Raw genomic sequence first — 26613 nt, forward strand, 5'->3', positions numbered from 1 at the left:
CTTTTGCATATCCCACCTGTAGAGCTCAGTTTCTCTATTGCACCTACAATAGCGGTGTGGGGAGAGCTGGCAGCGACCTGATCATGGCTCTCTGATTGTATTCTGCCTGGTCCTGAAGTACAGTTTCCCCCTGTACCTTTAACTTACACTGCTGGTGGAAGAGGTACTGCCAGCAGATAGTTAACCATGGTGGAACCTCACCCATACCCCAAAATTCTGTTGTCATGTGAACTAGATTCTGCTATTCGCTTGTGGTTGTTTTCTTTCATTTTTTGGGTCTGTGGCTAAGCATGATGATGTTAAGCAGGGAGGAGATGAGTCAGACTGTTGTGCTGAAAATGGTTTGAAGAGAGAGCAACAGATCACCTCAGGAGGGGGATACATGGGAAGGAAATGACTTGGATTAACATTTATGTTCTCAAAGGAACCCAGGACAGCTCAGTTTCTTAGTGGGTTGGCATTGGCAGTCAGCTGATGTCATTTTCTATCTAACAGCCGTATATACTCCAGTTGTTAGCTGTCACCCTATACTTCACAGAAAAGAGATCGTAGGCCAGGAGCTCATGCAATGCATATCTACAGAGTAGAGGACAAAGGAGCAGAGAATTTTGCTTCCTGACAGAATCAGGCACCATCAAGGATTAAGTGTTGGTAAGGAACCCTAAAATACATCTGCAACAGGGGAGAAGATGTAAGGAAGTTACTGAAAAGGACAGAGAGGAAAACGTAATTCAGTTTATAGGCCTGTATTCATTCCATTACTCTAATGTTTGTTTCTGCAGTCAGTTATGAAATAGTTAGATGTAGCAAGGTTGTAAAGAGAGCCCTCTGAAGCTAGATGTAATCACCTTGCTCAAATGCATTACTAGTTCAACAGTTAACCATATATTTACACTGAACCTGCTAGCAAAACCCATTAGGAATGCTTACCACTTAGACAAAATCTTTTGTCCTGAATGTTAAACTACTGTATGTAAAAGATGTCATGTAAGCTCTGAAGCCGCACTTCATCTCTGAGATCTTACAGAAGCTAGACTTCAGAGTAAAGCTAAAGAGCCGATCACTGCAAAGACCCATGTGTGTAAATAACTTTATTCAGGTGAGTACTCTAAATGTGGTCGATGGGACTGCTTATATGAGTGAAGTGACGCTACGGGTTCATGCCAAAGAGAACCCACATGCCCATGGATCAAGAAAATGATTTTAATCTATGATCTGTAATGTAGACATGATTCTGTCTTGAGAATTTCAAATGTGCCATTGTCTTAACAAAGAGATAACGAGAGTATGGTGAATTTTTAAGCAAGATACCCTTAACTCATGTGAAATATAGCTCCAAATTGTAAGGATTTTAAGTTAAGTGAGAATCAGACTCAAGCCAGATAGTTTCTGTGTCATTGGTTTAAGTTGTGGATGGTGTTGAGTTTCCTCCCTCCTTCCACAGTGACAGTTTGGTATGAAATATGTGACTCAGGATGCTTATAATCAGATTTATTTTAATTTTAAAAAATTCATTAAAATTCATTTAAAGATATAAAGCATCATGGGAAACTTACATATTTTTGTCTGCAAAAAAATGCTATCCAAACCACTATAATCCCTTGATGGATTTGAGACACGCAGCAAAATAGCATCAGTATGGCCCTCAGGCTTCACAGTGTTCCATCTAGAATTACATATTTGCTTTTGGAGCAAATCTAAGTTTAGCAGCAGCTTATCATTTAACAAGTGAAGTACGGTGCCAGTCATGTCCAGAGATACTGCAAGGAAAATTTGGTGAATCCAAAATATGGTTATAGAATAGTATCAGAAACTAACGTAAAGAAGAGCATGCAATATCTTGGCAGAAATTTTTAAAAGCCCAATTTATGCCTAGGGGAGCCAGAAGCATGTTTAGCTCATTATACTCTCACTGCAGCACTCTAATGCCATGCTCCATCATTCCACTAAATTTTTCCTGTCTCTCAAGTTTTGATGAAGATTTCTCAGCGGGTCTTTACATTACAAAGAAGGATAAAACATTTTCTGTGTCTACTGGTCAAGGCTGTTTTCAACCCAAATTCTGGAGCAAAAATAAAATCAGAGGATTAACTGGAGCAGACCAAAAGTTATGGGGTTCCCAAGCTAACATGTGAAATGAAAATGTGGTGGGTAAGAAAATGTTTGCTAACCTCTCTCTCTGCAGTAAATGTAATTACAAATGCATGTAACAAATCAAACGTCCCAAATTTCTCAACACAGGATCATTGTGGAGAGGTATTTCCAGTAGGGATAAGGAGGTTTTAGTACCGTTATACAAGGCACTGATGAGACCTCACCTGGAATACTGTGTGCAGTTCTGGTCTCCCATGTTTAAGAAGGATGAATTCAGGTACAGAGAAGGGCTACTAGGATGATCCGAGGAATGGAAAACTTGTCTTATGAAAGGAGACTCAAGGAGCTTGGCTTGTTTAGCCTAACTAAAAGAAGGTTGAGGGGAGATATGATTGCTCTCTATAAATATATCAGAGAGATAAATACTGGAGAGGGAGAGGAATTATTTAAGCTCAGTACCAATGTGGACACAAGAACAAATGGATATAAACTGGCCACCAGGAAATTTAGACTAGAAATTAGCCGAAGGTTTATAACCATCAGAGGAGTGAAGTTTTGAAATAGCCTTCCAAGGGAAGCAGTGGGGGCAAAAGATCTATCTGGCTTTAAGATTAAACTCGATAAGTTTATGGAGGAGATGGTATGATGGGATAACATGGTTTTGGTAATTAAATATTCATGGTAAATAGGCCCAATGGCCTGTGATGGGATATTAGTTGTGGTGGGATCCGAGTTACCCAGGAAAGAATTTTCTGTAGTATCTGGCTGATGAATCTTGCCCATATGCTCAGGGTTTAGCTGATCGCCATATTTGGGGTCGGGAAGGAATTTTCCTCCAGGGCAGATTGGAAGAGGCCCTGGAGGTTTTTCTCCTTCCTCTGTAGCATGGGACACGGGTCACTTGCTGGAGGATTCTCTGCTCCTTGAGGTCTTTAAACTACGATTTGAGGACTTCAATAGCACAGATATAGGTGTGAGGTTTTTTGCAGGAGTGGTGGGTGAGATTCTCTGGCCTGCGTTGTGCAGGAGGTCAGACTAGATGATCATATTGGTCCCTTCTGACCTAAATATCTATGAATCTATGAATTGCCCACATTGTGGGGCATATGAAGTTGCACCAGCCCAGGGAGATACTCATGAAGGGTTTGGTTACAACAGAACACTGTAACTCTCAGATGCACAAAGGGAGGGAGCCTGATGCTCCTGCACAGGGCAGTTGAGTTTTACAGAGAGAGAATGCGGCCCTCGCTCCACCTCATTTAGGGTGTCTAACGCCCATGCAGCACCAGGCGACAACAGCCCCTGTACACAGGAGAGTGCAGGAGCTGCAATTGTGACTGGCCTCTGTGCAAAGATCATAAGAGCAGGGGAAGAAATGTTCTTTGTATCCCCAGCCTTGGCCCTCTACATTTGTGTAAGGGCCTGGTACAATCTTGCATGGCATTTTTAGGATGGTAGGCAGGCAAACAATTTAGTGCTAGGCCCAATGTCTGTACTGTGATGTGAAGATGTAAAGCACTGTATTCTTATTCAGAATAATACATTTCTGGACAATGTTTGCTGCCTTCTGTTGCACTACTGGATATTTTGGATCATTTACAGATAATTAGTTTACACTTCCACACAGAGTGACCACACAGATGCCAGGATTTATTGGTACACATAGTTCAGCTGTCTCTTGGCTTTCAACAAAATAGAGAGTCTAGTTAGGCTCAAGGAAGCTCTCCTTACAAGGAATGTGCTCTCTTGATTAGTAAGGCAGCATTCCACACAAAGCAAAAGGACCACACGTGATCCTTGGAAATGACCAGTCTAACTGGCATCTGTTGTTGTGACTTGTCTCAGGAAGTTTTCCCAGGAGAGAGTGAAGTCTTAGGTATTACAAGATCTAAGAAGTTTCAGTAGAAATAATTGAACAGATTGTCAGGGAAGGCTTAAATAAATGAATTTTGTCTTCAAAACAAGAATATGATACGTAGCAGGTTCTGGCTAGCCTCTGTGAGAGTATGGGGCAGGAGGAGCATACCCTCCCAGCACAAGAGCCAGCCATACTCTCAGTCTCTGCGCCATATTGTGTATGATGGGGTTTTTGCTCCTGTCTCTGAAATATCTGGTATTGGCTATTGCTAGAGACAGGACAGCGAGGTAGAAGAAGTGCTGTCTGATCCAGTGCATCAATTCTTCTGTCCTAAATGCATGTTAGAAATTGTTGATAAGTACTCAGCATGACCCACTGCATAAATATGGTTAAACAGAGAGCAGTGTCCATACGGCTGGCTACAGCATCCATTTCTCAACTATTATTAAAGGGGCTGTGTTGAACTTTCTATTGCTTCCTTCCACATACAGATTCAGCAAGAAGTCAGCTCCAGTAGACATTGGTCATACCTGGCTAAAGATTTGTTTTTCTATGACAAAAGGAGGGACAGCAGCCAGGCCCCTTGACCTAGCCCATGAGCAAGATTGAGAGCAGCAAAGGCTGGAGTATAAGAGGGACTCAGGGAGTTCCCACGTGAGAGACTAGAGGTCAGGAAGGACAGTGTGCACACTTTAAAATAAATAAGACTAGAAGTCAGTGAAGGGCTGAGGAAGAAGCCACTTTTGACAACAGAGATGGACGTTTGAGGGATAACATGATTTTGGTAATTAATTGATCTTTAAATATTCATGGTAAATAGGCCTAATGGCCTGTGATGGGATGTTAGATGGGGTTGGATCTGAGTTACCCAGGAAAGAATTTTCTGTAGTATCTGGCTGGTGAATCTTGCCCATATGCTCAGGGTTTAGCTGATCGCCATATTTGGGGTCGGGAAGGAATTTTCCTCCAGGGCAGATTGGAAGAGGCCCTGGAGGTTTTTCGCCTTCCTCTGTAGCATGGGGCACGGGTCACTTGCTGGAGGATTCTCTTCTCCTTGAAGTCTTTAAACCACGATTTGAGGACTTCAATAGCTCAGACATAGGTGAGGTTTTTCGCAGGAGTGGGTGGGTGAGATTCTCTGGCCTACGTTGTGCAGGAGGTCAGACTAGACGATCATAATGGTCCCTTCTGACCTTAGTATCTATGAATCTATGAATCTATATAAGTATCTTTGCAAGGGTTTCTGCAAATGGAACTCTGTGCAGTTTTGCTCTTGCTTTAGCCCTCTTTGCTCAAGGTAAACAGGACTTGTGCACACTTTAAAAATAAATAAGTTGTATTAGGAGATAAATACTCTGAATCTGTGACACCAACTTCTCTCCCACAGGAAACTGACCCACTGCAAAGCCCTCAAACCTGCTACACTCAGCAAAGGCACAGCAACTGTGTGACCGGGTAGTTTCCCAGCAGTCCAGCAAGCGCTAAGGGAAGAAGGGAACACCCACCCACCATCCCCTTTGGAATTCCAGTCTAGATTCAGGCCCTGACATTAAGCCAGCAATCTGGGTTTGCTCCCCAAACTCTCCAGCTCTCACCTACTGAGACTACTACCTGCCCCCTGATAAAACAGCTCAATGGCTCTTTTTCTCTCTGGGACTGAACAAGAATAAAATCTTTAAACAGGTACAAATAAGCCCAGTCTCAAAACAAAATGGGCCCACACTGAAGTTATTAACTGATTTTTAAAGATATTTTGGTGCCTAAAGGTGCAGCTAGATGCCTACTGGGATTTTCAAAAGCACCTAGGCACCGATCTCATATTGAAATGAATGGGAGTTGTGCCTACTGGGATTTTCAAAAGTGCCTCTGTGCCTATCTCTTATTCATTTCAATATGAAGTAGGCACCTAGGTGCTTTTGAAAATACCAGTAGGAGCCTATCTGCATCTGTAGGCACCTACATATCTTTAAAAATCTGGCCCTTTGCCCCTGGAGAGAAGCAGTTCTCCAGTCCCAACACCTTCCCGTTAGCCTGTACTTTCTCTTATAGGCTCAACTTACTTCATGGAAAGGTAATGAGCTCCAGCTGTTTTATTGGCCTACTGGTTAACATTCACATCCCTGTACCAGAAATCTAGCTTGGAGATGAAGGACTTTTTAACCCAATCTCTATCCTACACCTCCTGGGAGCCTGTCATAGCATGACTGGTACCTTTAAGGAGAGATGGTGGCCAGCCACACCTGTAAGTTAATAATTAACTAACTGCTTCCAGGCTAAGGGGGCAAGACTAAAGAGGGTCAGGTGATAGCTTAATGGACAGTGGGCCTTATAAAAGGGCTGAGTGAGATCTCACAGTTTTTTGGAACCACGGGAATCAGGTGGATTCTGGTGGAAGGACTTGACCAAGGGAGTGTAGGAGGACAGGTACTCTAGGAGAAGTAGCCTGGGAGATGAGTGCTCAAGTCCAAACATAGGAAGTAGGGGGTACATCTACACAGCCTGTGGCAGTGGGCCTCCTGGCCTGGTCAACAGACTCAGGCTCGTGATAATGCTCTAAAAATAGCTACATAGACATTGCTTTGAAGTTGTGGCTTAGGCTAGAGCTCCGGCTTGTTTCCTAGTGAGGCTTTTTTCCACCAGCTGGGTAGCCATATACAAAGGTAACTGAGAAATGAGCTGGAAATGGGGCCCAGAAGGTGGAATGAACAGAAGCACCTGAAGGGCAGAAGAATCTTTGTTTGGCTGGGACTTTTTAGTTTGGACTCTTGCTACCCCAGAAGAGTCTACATCTGTTTGTGACTTGGCTGGAGGACTAAGCCATAGGTCCTGCACCGACTGATGTGTGGAGACTGGAAGAGACCCACCTCAAGGAGGTAAACTGAGGTAGGGAGTGCCAGCAACACTATACTTGGCCAGCAGGGGGATGCTATGGGGCAACCATAACTGAGCCAGAAGGGTAGAGTACTTCTTCACAAACAGACTGTCATCATTTCTTCAACTGATGATTTGTCACAGGAGTAGTATTTGTAATAACTATTTCCCTTAAAAATGGATTGAAATTAAGAAAATGAAAAACACTCAGGTTTTCTCCAGTTAATCTGTGTGTTTAACAGGAAAATCAGAAAATTGGGAATGTGACAAAATTCATTGTCTGACCAGATGTACCATAAAAATCTTAAACCTCTGCAGAATAGTATATTGCAATAAAGAAAACTAAAGCTGCTCAGTGTGTAGGTTTAACCAGGAGAATCATAACACCAAAAACTTCTATTTATTTAATTTTTGTACCAAGTCCTTCAATCTGAATTTCCCAGAAAAATCATTCATTATCTGACTGAGATTCCTGTTTATTTATCCAGACTAAAAAATTAATTTGTATTTCTAAAAAATTAAGAGCTTCAAAATTCTGCTGCAGATATGCCAAATATCTGTCTCCCAATTTTGAGCTATGTGCTGCAAGACAGATGCTAAACAGCCAAGAAGCATTAATAAAGATAAATTGATATCAACAGGTATTATGGTCATAGCATCCCACTAATTAGCTACATGAAAAAGAGTATTTTATTTTAGCACCACAGGTGGGGATACAGAGTAGTAAGAAAACATTGTCTGAGTACAGCATTGCTTTTTGCATTGGAAATACAGTTCTCCTCTATTAGCAGTAATGAAAATATTGAATGTCCCCTTACAGAAATCTATTCTGTTTCTACAGTTCTACACAGTGCACTTTAATCTGTTCTTTTCCTAAACAGCACCTGAGCTGTTTTAGTGATCGTGCATAGACCTAGTCTGACCTGAATCATTCCCATCAAGCCTGTCTCCTGCTTTCATCAATGTTTCTGAGGGATTGATCTGTGCTAGTATCTCCTTTTTTGTTGTGAATCATAACATTTTATAATGTATTATTTGGCACTACAAAAATTGAGTTTTAGGTCTCCACTTAAAAGAAAGCGGATCTTGTTTTGCTCAGCACAGGAATCAGAAAGTTCATATGTTCAAAAGCTATTCTTACCATCAATAAATTGGCATTTGCTTTTAGCGTTCTCCATCTTGCTGAAAAGTACCAATTTTTGATGCTGGCAATATGAGGGATCATAATGTCATATGCCAACCAGTTTCCAAACTGCTTTATTAAAGGTTTGACGATTTATTTAAATGTTAAGCATTTTCTTTAAATATTAAGAAAACTTTTTGGATTGTTAAGATGATGGTTTACACTTTAGAGAAGGGTTGCAGATGCCAGCCATTGGCAAATACATACCAATGGGAATGAAAAGCCATATGCCTAATTCTTGCTGGCATACAGAAACAGGCATAAAGGGATTCTAAATGGCATAATATATGCTATGAAAACTGTATTAATATGCAAACTAGCCTCAAAATGGCTCCCTCCGATGATCTAGTGCTCTGTCAGGGGACTGCATGGAGACCATTGCTGGTCAGAGAACGGGTTCAGTGGCAGAGCATGCCATTTTACCCCCTGCCATACCTCTTAATATACCTCCCTGGCTTTTATCACTAAGGGCCTGCAGTGACAGTGGTCAGAAAGGTCAGCCTGTGAGTGGCTAGCATACAACCATGCTCCCGGTTTTCAGGTGTGTGTTTATGCACAATGCCAGCATTGCTCCTTAATTCTGTAAAAAGTGAGAATTGCTTCTCTGTATGTGCACTGAACAAACTCAGTGCCATTTCCCTTCCTCATTATCACTGCCTCCACTGAGGATCGGGGTGACAACATGAGGGAAAGCAAAAGAAAACAGAGTGTCTGTTGTGCATGGTAATGAACCAGACACACACAAAAGTACAATCCCTGAGCAGCAAAAAAAATCAGTTTAATCTAATCTGGGTCCACACACTATTATGCACTAATCATAGTCCTATGCTTTTTACATGGTGCCATTACAGGGCAGAGATAAGGCTGTTTTGGTGCCTTACCTCTGCATTTCTGTACTTTGACAATAGTCCTGGTCCTCTTCTGCTCAGATGTGTGGTGAGGATTACAGGTGTTTCAAGTCCCTCCTATAGTGGGGGCAGTGGTAGGAGAACCCCAGCCCACCCACTCCACCAAGCTGAGACCCAGGGCCCTAGGAGGGCAACAAAGGTGTCCTCCCTAGGTCACTTCCTCCCACTGCTTTCCTCTCTCAGCTTTCAGTCCCAAATAAGGTGAAAATATAACAAAACCATCAGCTCCAACCAGGCTCAGTCCTCCTGCAGCTTCTGCAGCATCCTTGTCAGGAGCCTTTGGGGTAGGTCTGTCCTTCTGAGCTGGGTTGCTCCCTTTTCAACCTATTCTCCAGCTGGTGCATGCTCTGCAGAGCTGGAGGGGCAGGGCTACGTGGGCCCAGTACTGTCCTTTAACCCCTTCTGATTCAGGGTGGGGTTTGTATGCCCCATCACAGTAGGATTTCTTTTAAGATTAACCTTAACTCTGAATTTCCTGGGTCTGTAATGCTTGTTTGGGGGGTAATTACAGCTCCCCTAAATCCTTTTTACCATTAAATGGATATTTATACAAACTTAACTCCAGTTTAACATAGTTCTGATCCGGAAATTTAGAACGAAGGTAAGAAAATGATTTTATTTTAAATACGATACTTAGCAGTGTCCCTTTAATCATCAGATAGAGAAATTAAAGTCAAAGCCTAGTGAAATGAATGGAAATACTCCCCTTGACTCTAATGAGATTCAGATCACATTGCAAATAAACTGGTACAATTAAAAAAACAAAATAACAGGATGCTTCGTTAAGGTTTAATTAAGTTCTACATTTACCTGTTTTCCACTTGATGCTTTGTTTGAAACACTGTCATCTTTTCATTACTGTGGTATGTGACGTCAGCAGATGGATTATCAGTGAATGATCTGGTAACTGAATTAATCTCAGAATTACAGTATCTATTTTGTCTCACGATATATGGTATGGTATTTTGTTTCACCAGAATGCAAGAAGGTTATTAAGTAAACCTTGTTTTAATTATGAGCATATGATTAATAGGCTCCTTTGTCATAGCTCTGCTTCTCCTAAAACTTGCAGGATTATGTCTCAGTTTGTTCGTAATTGCTCCTACTGTGGGCAGAATTGTGTTATGTGTAATAGCTTAGATGGACTTTTCTTGAATTATAAGAGGGATTTGAATTGTTTGTTTTGTTTGTAAAGGATTTTCAAGTTTTTTCTCGCAAATGTGCATGTAGCTCACAGAAAACCAGTCTCAGCTTGCTTTTGAGGGCTCTGCTCCCTCTGCAAATTGGAATTCTTTTCCATTAGACCTGAGAATATTGGCATAGCATGATCCTTAAAGAAACTATTCAGAATTTTAGGATTTTTAAGTTTATGCAATTACTATATATAAAGGTCAAGTTTTGCAAAGAGAAATATGGTCTATACATCTCTACTTCTGCATTTTATATGATCATTTGCCTGATTTCAAGAGCCAGATGCTAAAAGACTCCAGAAATTGCTGATCTCTAGCAGCATCAGCTGGGTAAAAATGAGTATCCAAAAATAAGGCAAATACATTTACAACCTAAAGCATTAGCCGTCTTCCTACGCATCCATCCCAACACTGGTGTCGTACCACGGTTTCTTATATCATTTCTGGACATTCTGTCCTCAGAAGAGTTGGAGGGATATATAAGAATGATAAGGCAGAAATACTGAACAGCTGACTGTAGCTAGTTCATCTCTAGTGATCTCTTCTGTGGAATTCAGTATGGGTTAATAAGACCATAAAAACTTTGGCTGACATTTTCAAAAACAAGTGTCTAAAGTCAGGTTCCTGAAACCATACTTAGGCCTCCAATAAGTAGTTTGATTTTCAAAAGCTGAGTACCCCGTGGCTCCAATTGATTTGGAGTAGCTAAATCTGGATTTAGGAACCTAAATTTGGGAATCTGGGATTTGGGTTTTTGGTTTTTTTTAAACTTTAGTCAGGGTGAGCCTGACACAGTGAGGTTCTGAGCACCTTCAATTTCCCCTGAAATTAAAGGAAATTGAGAGCCTTTGGCAACTTGCAAACAGACATTACCACCTCCCTGAGGTCTGACATTGCCATTGCACAAAAGATATAAAAGCACATTGGCATAGCTATTTATGCCTCTTCTTCCAAAGCCACTTCTTTTCATGAGAGCCCAGACAATATCTTCTGCCATCCCAGAGATTATCTCTGCTCCAGAGTAGTTTCCATAGTGGAAGCAGCAAAATACCACAGGAGAGATGATTCTTTGACAGTTTTCACTGCACTGAAATCAGGAAGTACTAGGATTCTTTAAAGTGCATTCTCACAAAAATTTCTGCTCAGATTACCTCAGATATAGTCAAATGACCATCTAGGATGAAATCCTGGCTCTTCTGAAGTCAACTGAAACATTCACATTGACTCCATTAAGGACAAGATTTCATGTCTTTACAGCTTAGCCTTTCCAAACCTCCAAATCTTTTGTGGTTCGCCCAACATTAATTTTCACGTCCTTCTTTTCACATTATTTATCTACGCACACTCAGCTTTTCATGTTATACACATACACACGCACACACATACACGCTGTATAAAATACACGCATAGTCAGGTCAGTGACTTTCCTCTGATTCAGTAGCTGGCACTCTTGTCTTAGTGTTGGCACTGAATAAAAACAGAGCAATGTCCGAGAGCACTGTACTGTTGCAGGCACTCTTTCTTGAATAAGAGGAAACACTGAAGTCCTCTTGACCATTTGTGGAGTTAAAGGTCCTGTCTGGCACTAATCTCAAGAGTTGGACAGTTGAAGGGAGGAGTGAATCTGCATAGAAGGGAAGCTGCAATTAAACATCATCTAGGAATTTATTTATATAGAACATGCACAATATGTTGGATCCTGCAGTAAAGGGGACTGAAATCTTATAATCATGGCATAAGGGCAACAAATAATTTTTTGCAGTCCTGCTTCCTGTCAGAAAGTATGTCATTCATTTTAAAAGAAGACATAGCATGAGCTTCCTAAGATTTTTTTATTTCCCTGATAAGCTCAGGGCCCTTGTGTTGGATGCCAGCTCCTAATATTTCAAAGACTGTCTAAATGAATATCTTTCAAACACCCAAAACTTGGCAAGGAATGAAAAATTGTTTTTGAACTTGCTTCAAGAATTAATATTAGAGAATAGAGGTTTTTTCCTCTCAGCAAATTGAAGTTGAATAAATTGTATTCCATCTCCTTAGAAATGGAATTGATCGCTGGAGGTTAGTACTAGGATGGCAAGTCACAGGAAAACTTTGTGCGGGGGTGAAGAGAGATGAGATTGGTTCATTGTTTTGCTTTTAAAACATCAGCCACAATCTGTTCCTCTAATACTAACGTAAATGCAAAAGTACAAAAGGTAAATATATTAGTTCATTGTGACTTTAAGGACAATTGGATTGCAGAGATGATATTACTATTTTTCATTGAGCAGAAGGAGAGCAGTTGAGTCACACCATTCAAAGTCTCCTTTGTTAGCTATGTGGCACAACAACAAACAGAAATTGACTTCAGCAAAGCCACATATTTTCTTCCTTTTGGCAGACTGTTTGTTTTTTTAAAAAGACTATTCTTTATAGCTCTTGTCAAAATTCAGGGCAACTGCACCTGTATTTCCTATTAGTGGCTCACCAAGGGCAACCACTCTCAGGTTCCAGCTGCCAGCTGTTACCTCTCTTGGGTGGAGACCTGCATCCCCTCTCCCTTCTGACCAGGGTATTTCCAGGCTACATAGTTCCCTGTCTTCACTGTGTATTTCCCAGCACAGACCAGTTGCCCAAAGACACCTGATTGCTTTCTCTTCAGAGACGGATAACAGGTGTAATTGCTGTAGTTATAAGGTACCACACAGGACTTCCTATGCAAGCCTACTTTATTCTTAAATTTTCTCTGTTGCTTTTTACTTTATTAAAAGCAATAAAATAACCTATACACATGCTAATAAGCTTACCAGTGTTAATCCCAACCCTAACATGGATTCTGGCAGGATCAGTCCTTCAGACCCCCACCTTCAGGGATTCCTTGTGGTTACCACTTCATCACAGCTTCAGTTCAGAACAAGCATAGTCATGACAGAAGGGGCAATTTGAATATATGGTTCAGGGGTGTTTGATCTGGAGTTTCCAGGAGTGGGTAATTAGCAGATATTGAGTCTCTCTCCCCAAGGTGTATCTTCAACAGGTTGGCTTCCAGAGGAGAATTTGCATCCCCCTCAACCAAGATACTTCTGAGGAAATCCACTTTACACATATTGTTCTAAAAAGACCTTTGAACTCCCTAATACCGTCCAGAGATTGCATTAATCTTGTCTTCCTGCTAAAGATGTTCCATGCGATCTCACAATAGAACATAGACATTTGCATTTCTAATACAATGTACCCCAAGGGTATTAGCTCTAATTCAATAAGGTTTAGCTTAATTCAGAAAGCTTCATTCTGGATATTACAGGATATTGTCAGTCTGCCACAGCTCTCAGCTGTCAGTCAATGGCCTGCCTGAACCCCATTTCCCTCTGGCTTGCTGCACCAACTGACTGACCCAGGTGGCTAACTTCCCAAAAGACATACCCTTCTGGATGGCTAAGAACACATTAGTGTAATTAAAAGCCTAGTTTTAATGATGTCATAATTATGTTGTGGTTTTGTTATTGCTGTTGTCTGTTAATATATAGTTTGTTTCTAATTTCAAATGTATAATGTATTAACCCTACTCATCATCCTCTTCTGCTCACAAAGGGCTTGCATTACCATAACTGTCCCACTGTCAGTCAGTGAAACAACATTAAAAAGTCTGTCACTACTGCGGATAGTTCCAAGATAATGCCAAAATATGCTCATTCGACTGCCACAACGAGCCTCTGGCTGGTCAAAGGATTTTCCTTTAAATCATAGAATAACAGAGTTGGAAGGGACCTCTGGAGGCCATCTAGTCCAACCCCCTGCCCAGAGCAGGACCAATCCCAACTAAATCATCCCAGCCAGGGCTTTGTCAAGCCTGACCTTAAAAACTTCTAAGGAAGGGGATTCCACCACCTCCCTAGGTAACGCATTCCAGTGTTTCACCACCCTCCTAGTGAAAAAGTTTTTCCTAATATCCAACCTAAATCTCCCCCACTGCAACTTGAGACCATTACTCCTTGTCCTGTCATCTGCTATCACTGAGAATAGTCCATCCTCTTTGGATCCACCTTTCAGGTAGTTAAAAGCAGCTATCAAATCCCCCCTCATTCTTCTCTTCCGTAGACTAAACAATCCCAGTCCCTCAGCCTCTCCTCATAAGTCATGTGTTCCAGACCCCTAATCATTTTTGTTGCCCTTCGCTGGACTCTCTCCAATTTCTCCACATCCTTCTTGTAGTGTGGGGCCCAAAACTGGACACAGTACTCCAGATGAGGCCTCACCAATGTCAAATAGAGGGGAACGATCACGTCCCTCAATCTGCTGGCAATGCCCCTACTTATATACCCCAAAATGCCATTGGCCTTCTTGGCAACAAGGGCACACTATTGACTCATATCCAGTTTCTCATCCACTGTCACCCCTAGGTCCTTCTCTGCAGAACTGCTGCCTAGCCATTCGGTCCCTAGTCTGTAGCGGTGCATTGGATTCTTCCGTCCTAAGTGCAGGACTCTGCCCTTGTCCTTGTTGAACCTCTTTTGGCCCAATCCTCCAATTTGTCCAGGTCCCTCTGTATCCTATCCCTACCCTCCAGCATATCTACCACTCCTCCCAGTTTAGTGTCATCCGCAAACTTGCTGAGGGTGCAATCCACACCATCCTCCAGATCATTAATGAGGATATTGAACAAAACCGGCCCCAGGACCGACCCTTGGGGCACTCCGCTAGATACCGGCTGCCAACTAGACATGGAGCCATTGATCACTACCCGTTGAGCCCGACAATCTAGCCAACTTTCTACTGACCTTGTAGTGCATCCATCCAGCCCATACTTCTTTAACTTGCTGACAAGAATACTGTGGGAGACCGTGTCAAAAGCTTTGCTAAAGTCGAGGAATAACACGTCCACTGCTTTCCCTTTATCCACAGAATCAGTTATCTCATCATAGAAGGCAATTAGATTAGTCAGGCATGACTTTCCTTTGGTGAATCCATGCTGACTGTTCCTGATCACTTTCCTCTCGTGTAAGTGCTTCAGAATTGATTCCTTGAGGACATGCTCAAACAGATTCACCCTCAGATTCTGAAGTGAGTTACTAATTCAATAAAACAGAAGAACAACAAAATTATTTTTAAAAATTAGTTTACAATATGATTAGGATTGTCAGACTCATCCAGTTAAAATATAAAACCAGCCCAAACTTCCACCCCATCTATCCCATACAAACCAAAACTGTTAGAAGTTCAGAACAGGCTTATTTTTTTTAAACTGTTTTATCTCTCAGTTCTTCACTGCTTGGTTGGATGTGGGACTGGAATTAGAAGAACTGAAAACCCCAGTGAAAGTTTCCCTGGATGACATTCCCATACAGTACCAGAAATCTCAGCATAGAGCTAGAGATTTAGAGCAGTCTCAGAGAGGGTTAAATTAGCCACCCAGTTTTAGATGTATTCCCCTCCCCTCATTATTATGTTGCTCTCTTCTACTACCCCAAAATCCTGGTTTTTTCAGGGTTCACTGATTGGTCAATTTGATACAAAAAGAGACAAGAAATGTGACTTTTTCATTTGTGCCGTATGTACAGACCTAAGGAAAGGCACTGGTTGCCTAACATATATTAGTCACTTTGTTTATACTACATTAGGTCATTCAATCTAATGCAGGTAGAAATGTAGGGCTCTCACTTGGGTCTAAACTCATAAGGTGCTGTTATGCTTCCAGTATTTACTTGATTACATTCAGAGTTTGCAACAGTACTGTTCAAGTGGTCCTAGTTCTTTTTCTGCCTCCTCGTTATTGTTAAAGGTAGTCTGAAAAAGAGAGAAAAAAATTATTCTGCCATTCCCTCTCCCCCTCCCCCTTCCCCCTTGCTCTTTATGAAAGCTAAAGAAAGCCTGACAGGGTGTTTTTCATTAGCACTTTTTTATTATCTTACCAACATCAGGAATAGAAAAACTGGTTTCACTGGAGAACTCCATGGAGGACTAGAAAGCTGGAGTGGGATCTCTCATCCCTCAGTTTAAGGGCATTTAAAGTTTTCCTCCAAAGTGTTTGTTGGGTTTTTTTAGTGTTCATTTTTGGAATGAGAGGAAACTTCATCTTTGCAGTCACTGTACTTTTAGTGTTATTTGTCCTGTACCAAAGTGCCTAGGAACCTGAGGTGCCTAGAGCCTGGGACCGGCACTTCTATAAAATAGTTATAAATTGAAATAGTTCAGTCAATCAGGAAAGAAATAATCAGATTCCCTAGAACTCCGGATTCAAATGCCAGCAGGGTTGACTCAGCCTCTAATCTCAGTACCGTACAGTTTACTTTCTGGTCTTTTGGGTGGCACCTTAAAAAGTTAGGACCATTCTTTTCAAAATGTGGGTGCCTAAATCGAGGGCCAAAGTCCATATTCAGGCACCTAAACAGGAGTGACAAGTGAGTTTTTCAGAGATGGCGAGATACTACTCACATCGACTACCCTGGGAGCTGCAGTTGCTCAGGACCTCTGAAAATCAAGCCACACACTGAGGGATTTAAATTAAAAATTAGGTGCCTAACTTCAGACAATCACAGCTGAAAATTTTGCTTTAACATCCTTTCTGCTCTGCAAGAGCATTCAAGTTCCCATGGCTTTTCTAATAGAAGTAGGGGTTTGCCTTGATGTCCGTGGCCAAAGTATCCTTTCCTGTTACTAGAGAGCAGTGTGCCATGTGCCAGTTGTGCACCTAGCTGCCTTCATCCTGCATTTCACTGGTGCTGTGTGAATTGATGGGGGATGAACAGCACTGTAAAAATGCAAAATATTATTGGCTGTTCCCCTACCTTCCTGTTGCTCCTGCATCTCTTTTCTTTTCTTTTTTCCCCCCTGCCTGCTACTTCCTCACCACATCTTAGGAATCCTATAAAACTCTGCTCCAGGAAGAGGAAGAAAGTTAGTTGCACTGTGCATAAACATGATAGGGGTTAAATCCTGGCCATATGGAAGTCAAAACACCCATTGATGTCCATTCAGCCAAAATTTCATTCCAGGACTTTAAATACCTTATACTGAGAGATTCTCACTCTCTTGCATTTGTTTTTAAGTTTGCAGTTCCCAAATAAGCTGGGACTTTAAAATCAGCACCATATAAAAATAAACAAAGGCCTATCTTCTCATATAAATTCTCGTTATTTATAGGGCTGTCAAGTGATTTAAAAAATGAAGGGGCATACAAATGTTTAGCATATCTGGCACGTAAATACCTTGCAACTCCAGCTACAAAAATGCCATGCAAACACCTGTTCTCACTTTCAGGTGACATTGTAAATAAGAAGCAGGTAGCAGTATCTCCCGTAAATGTAAACAAACTTGTTTATCTGAGGGATTGGATGAACAAGAAGTAGGACTGAGTGGACTTGTAGGCTCTAAAGTTTTACGTTGTTTTTGTTTTTGAGTGCAGTTATGTAACAAAAAAAATCTACATTTGTAAATTGCACTTTTACAACAAAGAGATTGCACTACAGTACTTGTATGAGCTGAATTGAAAAATACTATTTCTTTTATCATTTTTACAGTGCAAATATTTGTAATAAAAATAATAATATAAAGTGAGCACTGTACACTTTCATATTCTGTGTTGTAATAGAAATCAATATATTTGAAAATGTAGAAACACATCCAAAATATTTAGTAAATTTCAATTGGTATTCTATTGTTTAACAGTGCTATTAATTGCAATTAATTTTTTAATCATGATTTTTTTTAGTTAATTGTGTGAGTTAACTGCAATTAATCGACAGCCCTAGTTATTTATGCATGATTCTTACCACTAAGCAGTTTACCCTAGAAATGAAGAGCTTTACATGAGTATGTTGTAAGGATTCATTATTCCTTACATTTTGCCCATAGTATAAAGGTTTGCAGGCTATGGCTTCAAATTCAAATCTGCTTTCTGTGATTTTGAAGCCTCTACTTGAAAGAGAGAATAAATAAAGTAATTAGAATGTAATAAAGGTATTCCAGAATCCTACAAAAATGGTGGTAGTCTGCATTCACTGTATTTTAATTTAAAACAGTCAGGGAAAAGTAGTTTTCATCAACTATTGATTTATCAGTATCCTTAATTTCATGATTGCTGTGTTCTAATTAAATAACATTCAAATGTCATAAATTTTATATCCCTCACTTAACATTGACTACAGGGGTTTTTAATGGCTCTCTCGCACCTTCAAATCTCTCATGGTACCCAGTACAATCAATATGATTCTCCAGGTTCCCCTGGTTGATGCTGGATTATTGAAGTGCTTTCTGTCCTACTTTGATGTCATGCAGAAATGTAGCCACTTGAGATTTAACTCATAGAGAGCTGGCATTTTTCCAAGTAGCTAGCTACATCAATGCAGCAAGAGAATGTTTACTGGTACATACAATACTTTGGGGTTAATATAGAATGTGAAAGTGTTTAATGAAGAACTAATTTTTATTGGCATAAAGAAAATAATATTGGTTGGGAAAAAATTTATGCTCAATCTCTGTTAATATTCACGATTACAAAGGCTCGTCAGGGAAAAAAAAAAGTGCACAGGATGCACTTCCATGGCAGAAACAGTTTAAACACACAGGAGAGTGCTATCTATTACTAGGCTGCTTATTCATTTTAAACAAGTAACTTTAAACAACCATTTTTAAAGCAGTCTTTCCTGGGAAGTCTCATTGGCCAGGAGGGTGCCCAGACAGAGCGTGGTTTACCAGTTACCGAACTAAAGCGCCAACCTGAAGCATATTCTCACCAGCAACTACACACCACACCATAGTAAGTCTAACTCAGGAACCAATCCATGCAACAAACCTCGATGCCAACTCTGCCCACATATCTACACCAGCGACACCATCATAGGACCTAACCAGATCAGCCACACCATCACCGTTCATTCACCTGCACGTTCACCAATGTAATATACACCATCTTGTGCCAGCAATGCCCCTCTGCTATGTACATCGGCCAAACTGGACAGTCCCTACATAAAAGGATAAATGGACACAAATCAGATATTAGGAATGGCAATATACAAAAACCTGTAGGAGAACACCTCCCTGGACACACAATAGCAGATTTAAAGGTAGCCATCCTGCAGCAAAAAAACTTCAGGACCAGACTTCAAAGAGAAACTGCTGAGCTTCAGTTCATTTGCAAATTTAACACCATCAGCTCAGGATTAAACAAAGACTGTGAATGGCTCACCAACTACAAAAGCAGTTTCTCCTCCCTTGGTGTTCACATCTCAACTGCTAGAAGAGGGTCACATCCTCCCTGATTGAACTAACCTCGTTATCCCTAGCCTGATTCTTGCTTGCGTATTTATATCTGCCTCTGGAAATTTCCACTACATGCATCCGACAAAGTGGGTATTCACCCACGAAAGCTTATGCTCCAATATGTCTGTTAGTCTATAAAGTGCCACAGGACTCTTTGCCGCTTTTACAGATCCAGACTAACATGGCTACCCTTCTGAATCTTAGTAGAGTGGATTTATATATGTTTGTATGCAGAATTTACAAACTTAGGCCCTGATTCTGCATTGGATTTGCTAGCACTGACTCCCAAGCCCACACAGAGTCCTGCTGGCTTCAATAGGTTTCTACACTGAAGAAGACGGGCATGTAAAGTTCTCTGCTTCTGTACTCTGTTGTTGCTTTGGGGACACTGTCTATAGTTTCTCCAGGTATGGAAGCAGACTGAAGATTTACGTTTTATGTTTTCCCTTTAAAGTGAATTGTCTCCTGATCCTGTCAGGAACATCCTCTCAAGACAAATAGATGTATTGGTCTGTTTCACAGAAGAAACCGTGTTATAACAATTAAATTATTTGCCATTCTTATGTAACATGTTTAAATGATTCCTTAAATAGATTGGTTTGAAATGAGAATTTGACCGCTGTGTCCAAATGGTCCAGTTTACAAGACTCTGGAGGTTTTATCATAGATGATTTTTTTTTTAGTTCATCATCTTAAAAATCACACTTCTGTCTGAAATTATATTGCCACAAGTAATGCCTATGATGGCTGTAACTGAACAAGATTAGGAGGAGAGTTCTCTGGGGGTGTGTGCTTGCACACATTTGACTGCACTTTATGCATAGTCAGTTTCACTGTATTCACTTGTATAATCAAGGACCCAATTCACTTCCCATTGAAGCTAGTGTAAAATGAAGTGTCATGCTTCCATTGCCTTCAGTGAAGTTGGACTGAGACTTTAGTTGGCCAGTTTTTCCCTGTTTGCGTGGGACTTTCCTACGGCAATGAAGGGGAGGAAAACATGTAAAAATACAAGAAAAGGTCATTGTAAAACCACAACCATTGCCACGGAAACTCAGCAAATAGTGTAGTAACAAACTATTTTTATAGTTTAGTGAAACTCTTCGGAAAGACTGGATTTCAAGTTGTCAGTGTCCCTGTAATCTAATGTGCCTGTTTTCCAAGTTAATGTGGACTGTGTGACAAACACCAGCCAGTTACAGACACGAGTCATAATAATGGTTTTTGTTTCTCTTTGTTTCAGTTGTTCGAGTTCATGAATTTCTTGGCTGAGAATGTCATCTTCTGTTACATGGGGCTTGCATTATTCACATTCCAAAATCATATATTTAATGCTCTCTTTATATTTGGGGCATTTGTATCCTTTGCTTTAAGTATCTTCAAAAATGACTGTTTGGGGTGAAAAAAATTAAAATCAAGTAAACAAAAGTCTTTTTAAAATGCTAAAAATAAATTCTTTGTAGGGTTCAAATTGAAGAGGAAGGCAGGCATTTGGCTTTGTTTTAATATGTACATTTCAGTAACTCACTTAACGGACCTAAAGAGATGATTTGCTGGCATGAACTGTAACATTTTGCAGACCTGTTGCAATGTGCAAAGCTTAAGGCAAATCTCTCATTTCTTACATTCTTTTTATATACATGGAACTCCCACTGATGTTGATGTCATATAGGCTGAGACATGGAGGTTTTGCCCTTAGTTCTTTCATGTTTCCTCAGTGCCACGTACCAGTCTGGAATGCCATACAATGACTCCTTCCCCCTGCCCTCCCCAAACAAAAGCCCTTTGCTTGTTACTTTTTGATGAATTGCAGTAGCTTCACAAACAGGGACTTTACTGCTTGCTTGCTTGCATTCACTTTTAGATGTAACTTCCAAATTGATATTAAAACCCAAACTATGGCTCCCCTAGTAAAGGTTATTTTAGAGGGCAGAAAGGACTCAAGGAGCCTGGTACCCCCATAACTACACAGAGGCAAATATAATATGACTGTCCCTAACCTAAGCAATGGAGGACTGCTAGAGCTGACAGCAGCAAAGGGACCATGACCATGATGTCCTCTTGTTGTGGGCCAACAAGCTGGTTCAAGGCTATGGTAGACAGACATACAGGGGCTATGTGATCTACAAGTGTAGTAACTGCTGATGTGTGTGCTCTTCCAAGCCCCTAACGGCACTGTGCCTGCTCCTGGACTCTGCAGGCATAATGCTTCTAGACACTCAGGTACGTCACCTCCTCTTTCATCCACAGCATGTCTCAGGCTTACAGCCATAATTGAGCCCTAGGATTTACAAGGTGAGGGTAGGGAGGAACCTCCTTATGAGCAAGGTTTCCATATAGAATTAGTTGTGATTTTTTTTGTCCTGATTTTTCTAAAATATCTATTCAGGAAACTTTTTGTACTAGATACACAGAGGGATAATATAAAAATCCCTTTCTAAAGTCTACACAAGGGAAAAAAAAAAGGGAAAGACATGAAGATAAAGATATACCCCACATGAATTGTGAGGAAAGAAGACAGTAATCATGTCCAAAAATACATCTAGCCTTCCTAAATTGCCATTGAAGGAGATAATGCCATTTCCATTGGAATAATTTATGGTGTGCATTTTACTGAAGGACTGAAGATGTAGTCATATGTGATGAGTCAATGCACAGTGAGTGAAGTGATGTACAGGATAAGGAGCTCAAAACTAAGATGGTTGAAGAGAGCCAAACTCTGCCCCTAAATGGGTCCATAATGGAACTGGCAAGATTGTGGCTGGATAGCTAAAATCTGAAATTATGAATTGTGCTCAACAATCATTTAATAGTGTGTTTATTCTAACTTCATGTTCAAGATATTCACCTGGAGAAATTTTATTAGCTCAGTTTTCCTGTTTCCCCATGGCCATTTTCCTCAGCATCTCACATTTAACCTTATAGGTGGCAATTTTCATAGCAAGAGCATGCAACATATACCCACTTTCTTTTGTTCTGAATTTGGGTCGAAAACAGAAGATTCCCAGGAACTTTCAACACATGATGATGTTTTCAGGTAAGTGCCATTGTACTTTTATATCTACGTTTTCTAACACCTGACATAGAATAAAGGCAGAGAAAGTTATTTTCTGGCAAGAAGACAAAAGGTCTAGATACGCACGTGCAGGCTGAGCCAAAGCCCATTGAAGTCAATGACAGACTTTGGATAGTTCCATGATCATTTAGGTGCTTGTGTGTAAATGTGTATTAATGATTTTAGTTACCTATGAAGCAAAATAATGTAGGAAACCCATTACTTAGGTTACCCATCTCAAAACTCATTGTCCATCTCCATCTCGCAACATCCTTTCCTATTTTGGGAATATTTTATTCCAGTGTTAGGCACCCAAACTACTCCTGGTAGTATGCTTATGTTACATGCAAGGAAATTAATTTCCTGTACTGTCACTTTCTGAGAGAGGGTGGTATTCTTCATAGATACCCACTCACCAATCATGTGGTCTCCCACCACTCTCCCTAACTTAAAGATCATTTTTACTCTGAAAAGTGACTGTAAAAATAACAGCTTTTTATTCCATAGGCCTGCTCCTTCTATGGATTCAGTCTAATATCTGATTGCTTTACTTACTAACCTAAAGTTGTAGTGATTTTAACAGCTGTTAGTACTGCAGAACCAAAGCAGATCTGGAGAGGGTGCTGAATTCTATTCTGATTTGTGCATCATCCACAGAATTATTAAATCCCAACTGCAATCTCTTTATTCCTAGACATATTCCTTGACTCTCGGATTGCAGGGAAGGTTTGTAGGATTGGCTGGTAGAAACCCCACCCCTCCCCTCCCCCAAAAAACCAACACATTTTTCACTTGTTAAATGAGCTCATTTGACCTTTGAGAGAGATGAATATGGAACGCACAGCGCCGTTTTTGCAAAGTTGCTTTCCAGAGTGGAACTATACCCCAGGCAAGTTTCTGAAGCGTTCTTCCAAAGAAGGGAGGAAGTCAGAGCCAGTGTCTTCCTTTTTCTCATACGAATTTTATTGCATGCATTTTGCTTGGTCAGCCCTGGATATGATATTTATCCACAAAACAGATAGACCAGAAGTAGCTACAATGCATGCTTCCCCATACTTCTCCATCAATTGGTCTCATTTCTGACTTGAAAGAACCGTGCCTTTAGGGGAGAGATGTTAGTTCATTTCCACGCCCACTCATCTTCACTAAAACTACCAATGATATTGCCAATTAATGCCAGGTGGATGCAGGGGAAGGGCCGGTTGTGATGTAGACACTTATCCATTAGGAACTGGATTTCAGACCTCCTGTTCATTTCAAATAGACAGCTATGTGGCAATTATATGGTAACAGTTTCTGTTAGCTAGCATCCTGAGCTGGATTCATTTCAGCAACATAGAGATGAAAGTCTCCGTATCTGGTTAATTACCAATCGCCTGACCCATGTATTCCCTTGGTTCTTGTAAATTTCTACTTCTGGCTTTTGGATCCCATTTTCCCCTTGATTTTTCTTTGAAAGCAGGGTATGGATTGAAGGATTTTAGAATAACTTCCTTCATCTTTCACTTTTCTTATTTTGTCCAATCTAATCTCACATTCCATAGAACCAGAAGTGGAAAGGTCATCTGCAGCCAACAACTAAGAGTGAGAACTCTCACTTGTGCATTCGGTTTCACGTTTCAACTAATATCTGTCAGCAGAGAACTGAAAATGCCAATATTTAAAGCTCCCGATATATGTAGTACATTGTTTCAAAAAACAATCAGAATGCGAATTCTTAACTGTCTTTACATTAAAATATTTTATTTCATTAAGATAAAAATGTTTTCATAAAAGCAAATGACATACTGCACGTAGGGCAGTAACACTGATTAACTGCACTTCTCACATGCTTCTCACACTGCCTTAAGCTTCATGCATCACAACATTCTCAAGGCATGCGGGTTTCCAATATAATTGTACCCCAATGTGTGTTAACAACTATAGCCCACAGTCATCTAGTGTCTTCACATACAGAATAAACAGTATATACTGAGTACAGCTATATACAGAGAAAACGATGATTTCAAGAAAGGCAAGCACATTTCTAAGTCGAGTAAACCAGGGTAGAGTTTGGCCTCAGAAGGTACAGATACATTTTCTAGCTAAAAGGTCTTCAGACCTCCTCCAGTGATTGCAATCGACGGTATATAGAACTAAACTTAATTTTTGGCTCTTCTCAATTAAAATCAAGGAGCTCATGAGAGGAACTGTGATGAATTCTGCAAAGCCTCATAAACCAAAGGATGGATAGATAGATACTAGAGACCTTTTTGATGAGTGTGGTTTTGTTTTTGTTTTTTTTTTGTAAACACACACTTACCACGAAATTCATCCAGAGTTTATCATGGCCTACGATGGAGTATACAAACCCCACACTGGGCTGGAAGAAGTTAAACAACAGTGCTGGGGCCAGCTAGCCCCTTCGTCCAGTCCTGCAGAGCATGTTCCAACTGGTCAGGGTTGAAAAGGGAGCAACCCAGCTCAGAAGGGAGAGGCTGAGGAGGACAGACCTACCCTGAAGGCTCCTGGCAGATGGGCTGAAGAAGCCTCCCTGAGGGAATAGGACTATATGCTGAGCCTGGTTGGGGTTGACAGTTTGGTTTATTTTTCTTTTACCTTCTCTGGGGCCAGAAACTGAGTGAGGAAAACAGTGATAGGAAGTGACCCATGGAGAGTAACTCAGAGGGCCACTTGGAGGTCAAACGCTGCTGATCCTCCTAGGACCCTGGGTTGGAGCCTGGTGGAGAAGATGGGCCTGGGCTTCCCTACCACCACCCCCACTACTGGGTGGGCACTAAGCACTACTATATCCAGCCCACCAAATACCCTATTACATGGCCCTTTAGGGGCTTAGATCACCAGGATTTGCAAACCTTACATCAAATCATAAAAGTCTTGATCTGCCATCCTTACTCACATTGCAGAGTGAGGTATTCCTGAAGTGTTCCCATTGATTTCCCCTTAATTCCAGTAGGACTATCCTATTCTATTTAGGTTTCTATACCCTGCTCATCACCATAATATCTGAGCACCTTCTGGTAGTGTATGAAGCCATGTGATTACACATCTGTCACATAGTGTTTGTTTTCTAACCTGCTCCCCAGAGGTGTGTCTTGTTTTGCTAGCAGTGTGTCTTGTTTTGCTAGGTGTATCTTTTACTTATTTACACACACCCACACAGACCCCTATTGCTATGTGTTTACATTAGAGAAGGCAAAGTCCAAGAAATGTGCCTTGCACTTGAAGTGCAAAGTTGTAAGGTTTATGATCATCCTTAGTTCCTGTAGGAGTTCATTCCACAACCTTGGACTGTTCCCCAAAAAGTTCTGTCCCTTGCACAGACTAGCCTTATTCTTGTTGTCGAGGGTTTCATTGTGCCAGAGGAGCATAGTTGTCACCCCAGTCTTTGTCCAGGAGCTTTAGATGGTCTTTTAGATATCCTGGGCCTGGGCCATGGAGCACTGTGAAGGTAAGGACTGAGACCTTGAACTGGATTCAGTATTCATGGGAAGCCAGTATAGAGAGTGGAGGACAGGTCTGATGTGTTCCTGATGTCCATTTCTGATGCCTTCAACCCAGTGCTCTGAGGGTGGCACTGGCATTGGAATCAGCCAGGTGTGATGCTTTCCAGGACTATCCAGGATTGTGAGGCACCTTGCTACCACATGCCCTTAGCATGAGGAAGCCTTATCCATGCCTACTGGGGGTCAGCTCCCCAACTCCACTGGCCACGGACAACACAAACACTTCCCTCTAGGCCTTGCTGGTGTGTGTTTGTTTGTTTTTAAACAGTTTAGCAATTGTCACACTCCAACCCTTGATCCTTCCAAGCATCTCCCTGCAGTGTCCAGCCCCTGGTCCACTGGACACTCTCAGTATTCACAGATTTGCTGCTTCCAGAGAAACAGGACATGCCACCTAACCAATTCCACCACACATCACCACTCTGCTTAACGCCCAGCACTTAGATATGTTTATAGTGAAAACAAATATGTTTAACAAAGCATAGTTTCAATAGCAAGTAGAAGTGTTGGAAACAAATGGTTACATATGAAATAGAATCATAACATGCATTCTAGAGCCTAGACTTTAATATCTAGATACTCTCATGCCTCATAGAGTAATATTCACCCAAAATCCTGGCAGTGCTGTGGCCAGGTTTGGCTGTGGCCTCCTTTCGTGAGATAGACATGCTGTCAGCTTGCCTCTTGCGTGAAGGATCCTGTGTGTTT

General features: G+C 41.0%; 1 protein-coding gene across 1 annotated transcript in view; it reads left to right on the plus strand.

The window, feature by feature from the left end:
• SLC9A9 (solute carrier family 9 member A9) overlaps window positions 1–26613 on the plus strand; it is a 309971-nt gene that overhangs the window by 159439 nt on the left and 123919 nt on the right. The window contains exons 10-11 of the mRNA XM_074963818.1: window positions 20588–20701; window positions 22270–22381. Coding sequence (XP_074819919.1) covers window positions 20588–20701; window positions 22270–22381 — 226 coding nt within the window. The remainder of the gene's footprint in view (window positions 1–20587; window positions 20702–22269; window positions 22382–26613) is intronic.

Source organism: Natator depressus, chromosome 9 (assembly GCF_965152275.1).
Source record: "Natator depressus isolate rNatDep1 chromosome 9, rNatDep2.hap1, whole genome shotgun sequence".
In the NCBI taxonomy this organism is placed as follows: domain Eukaryota; kingdom Metazoa; phylum Chordata; order Testudines; family Cheloniidae; genus Natator; species Natator depressus.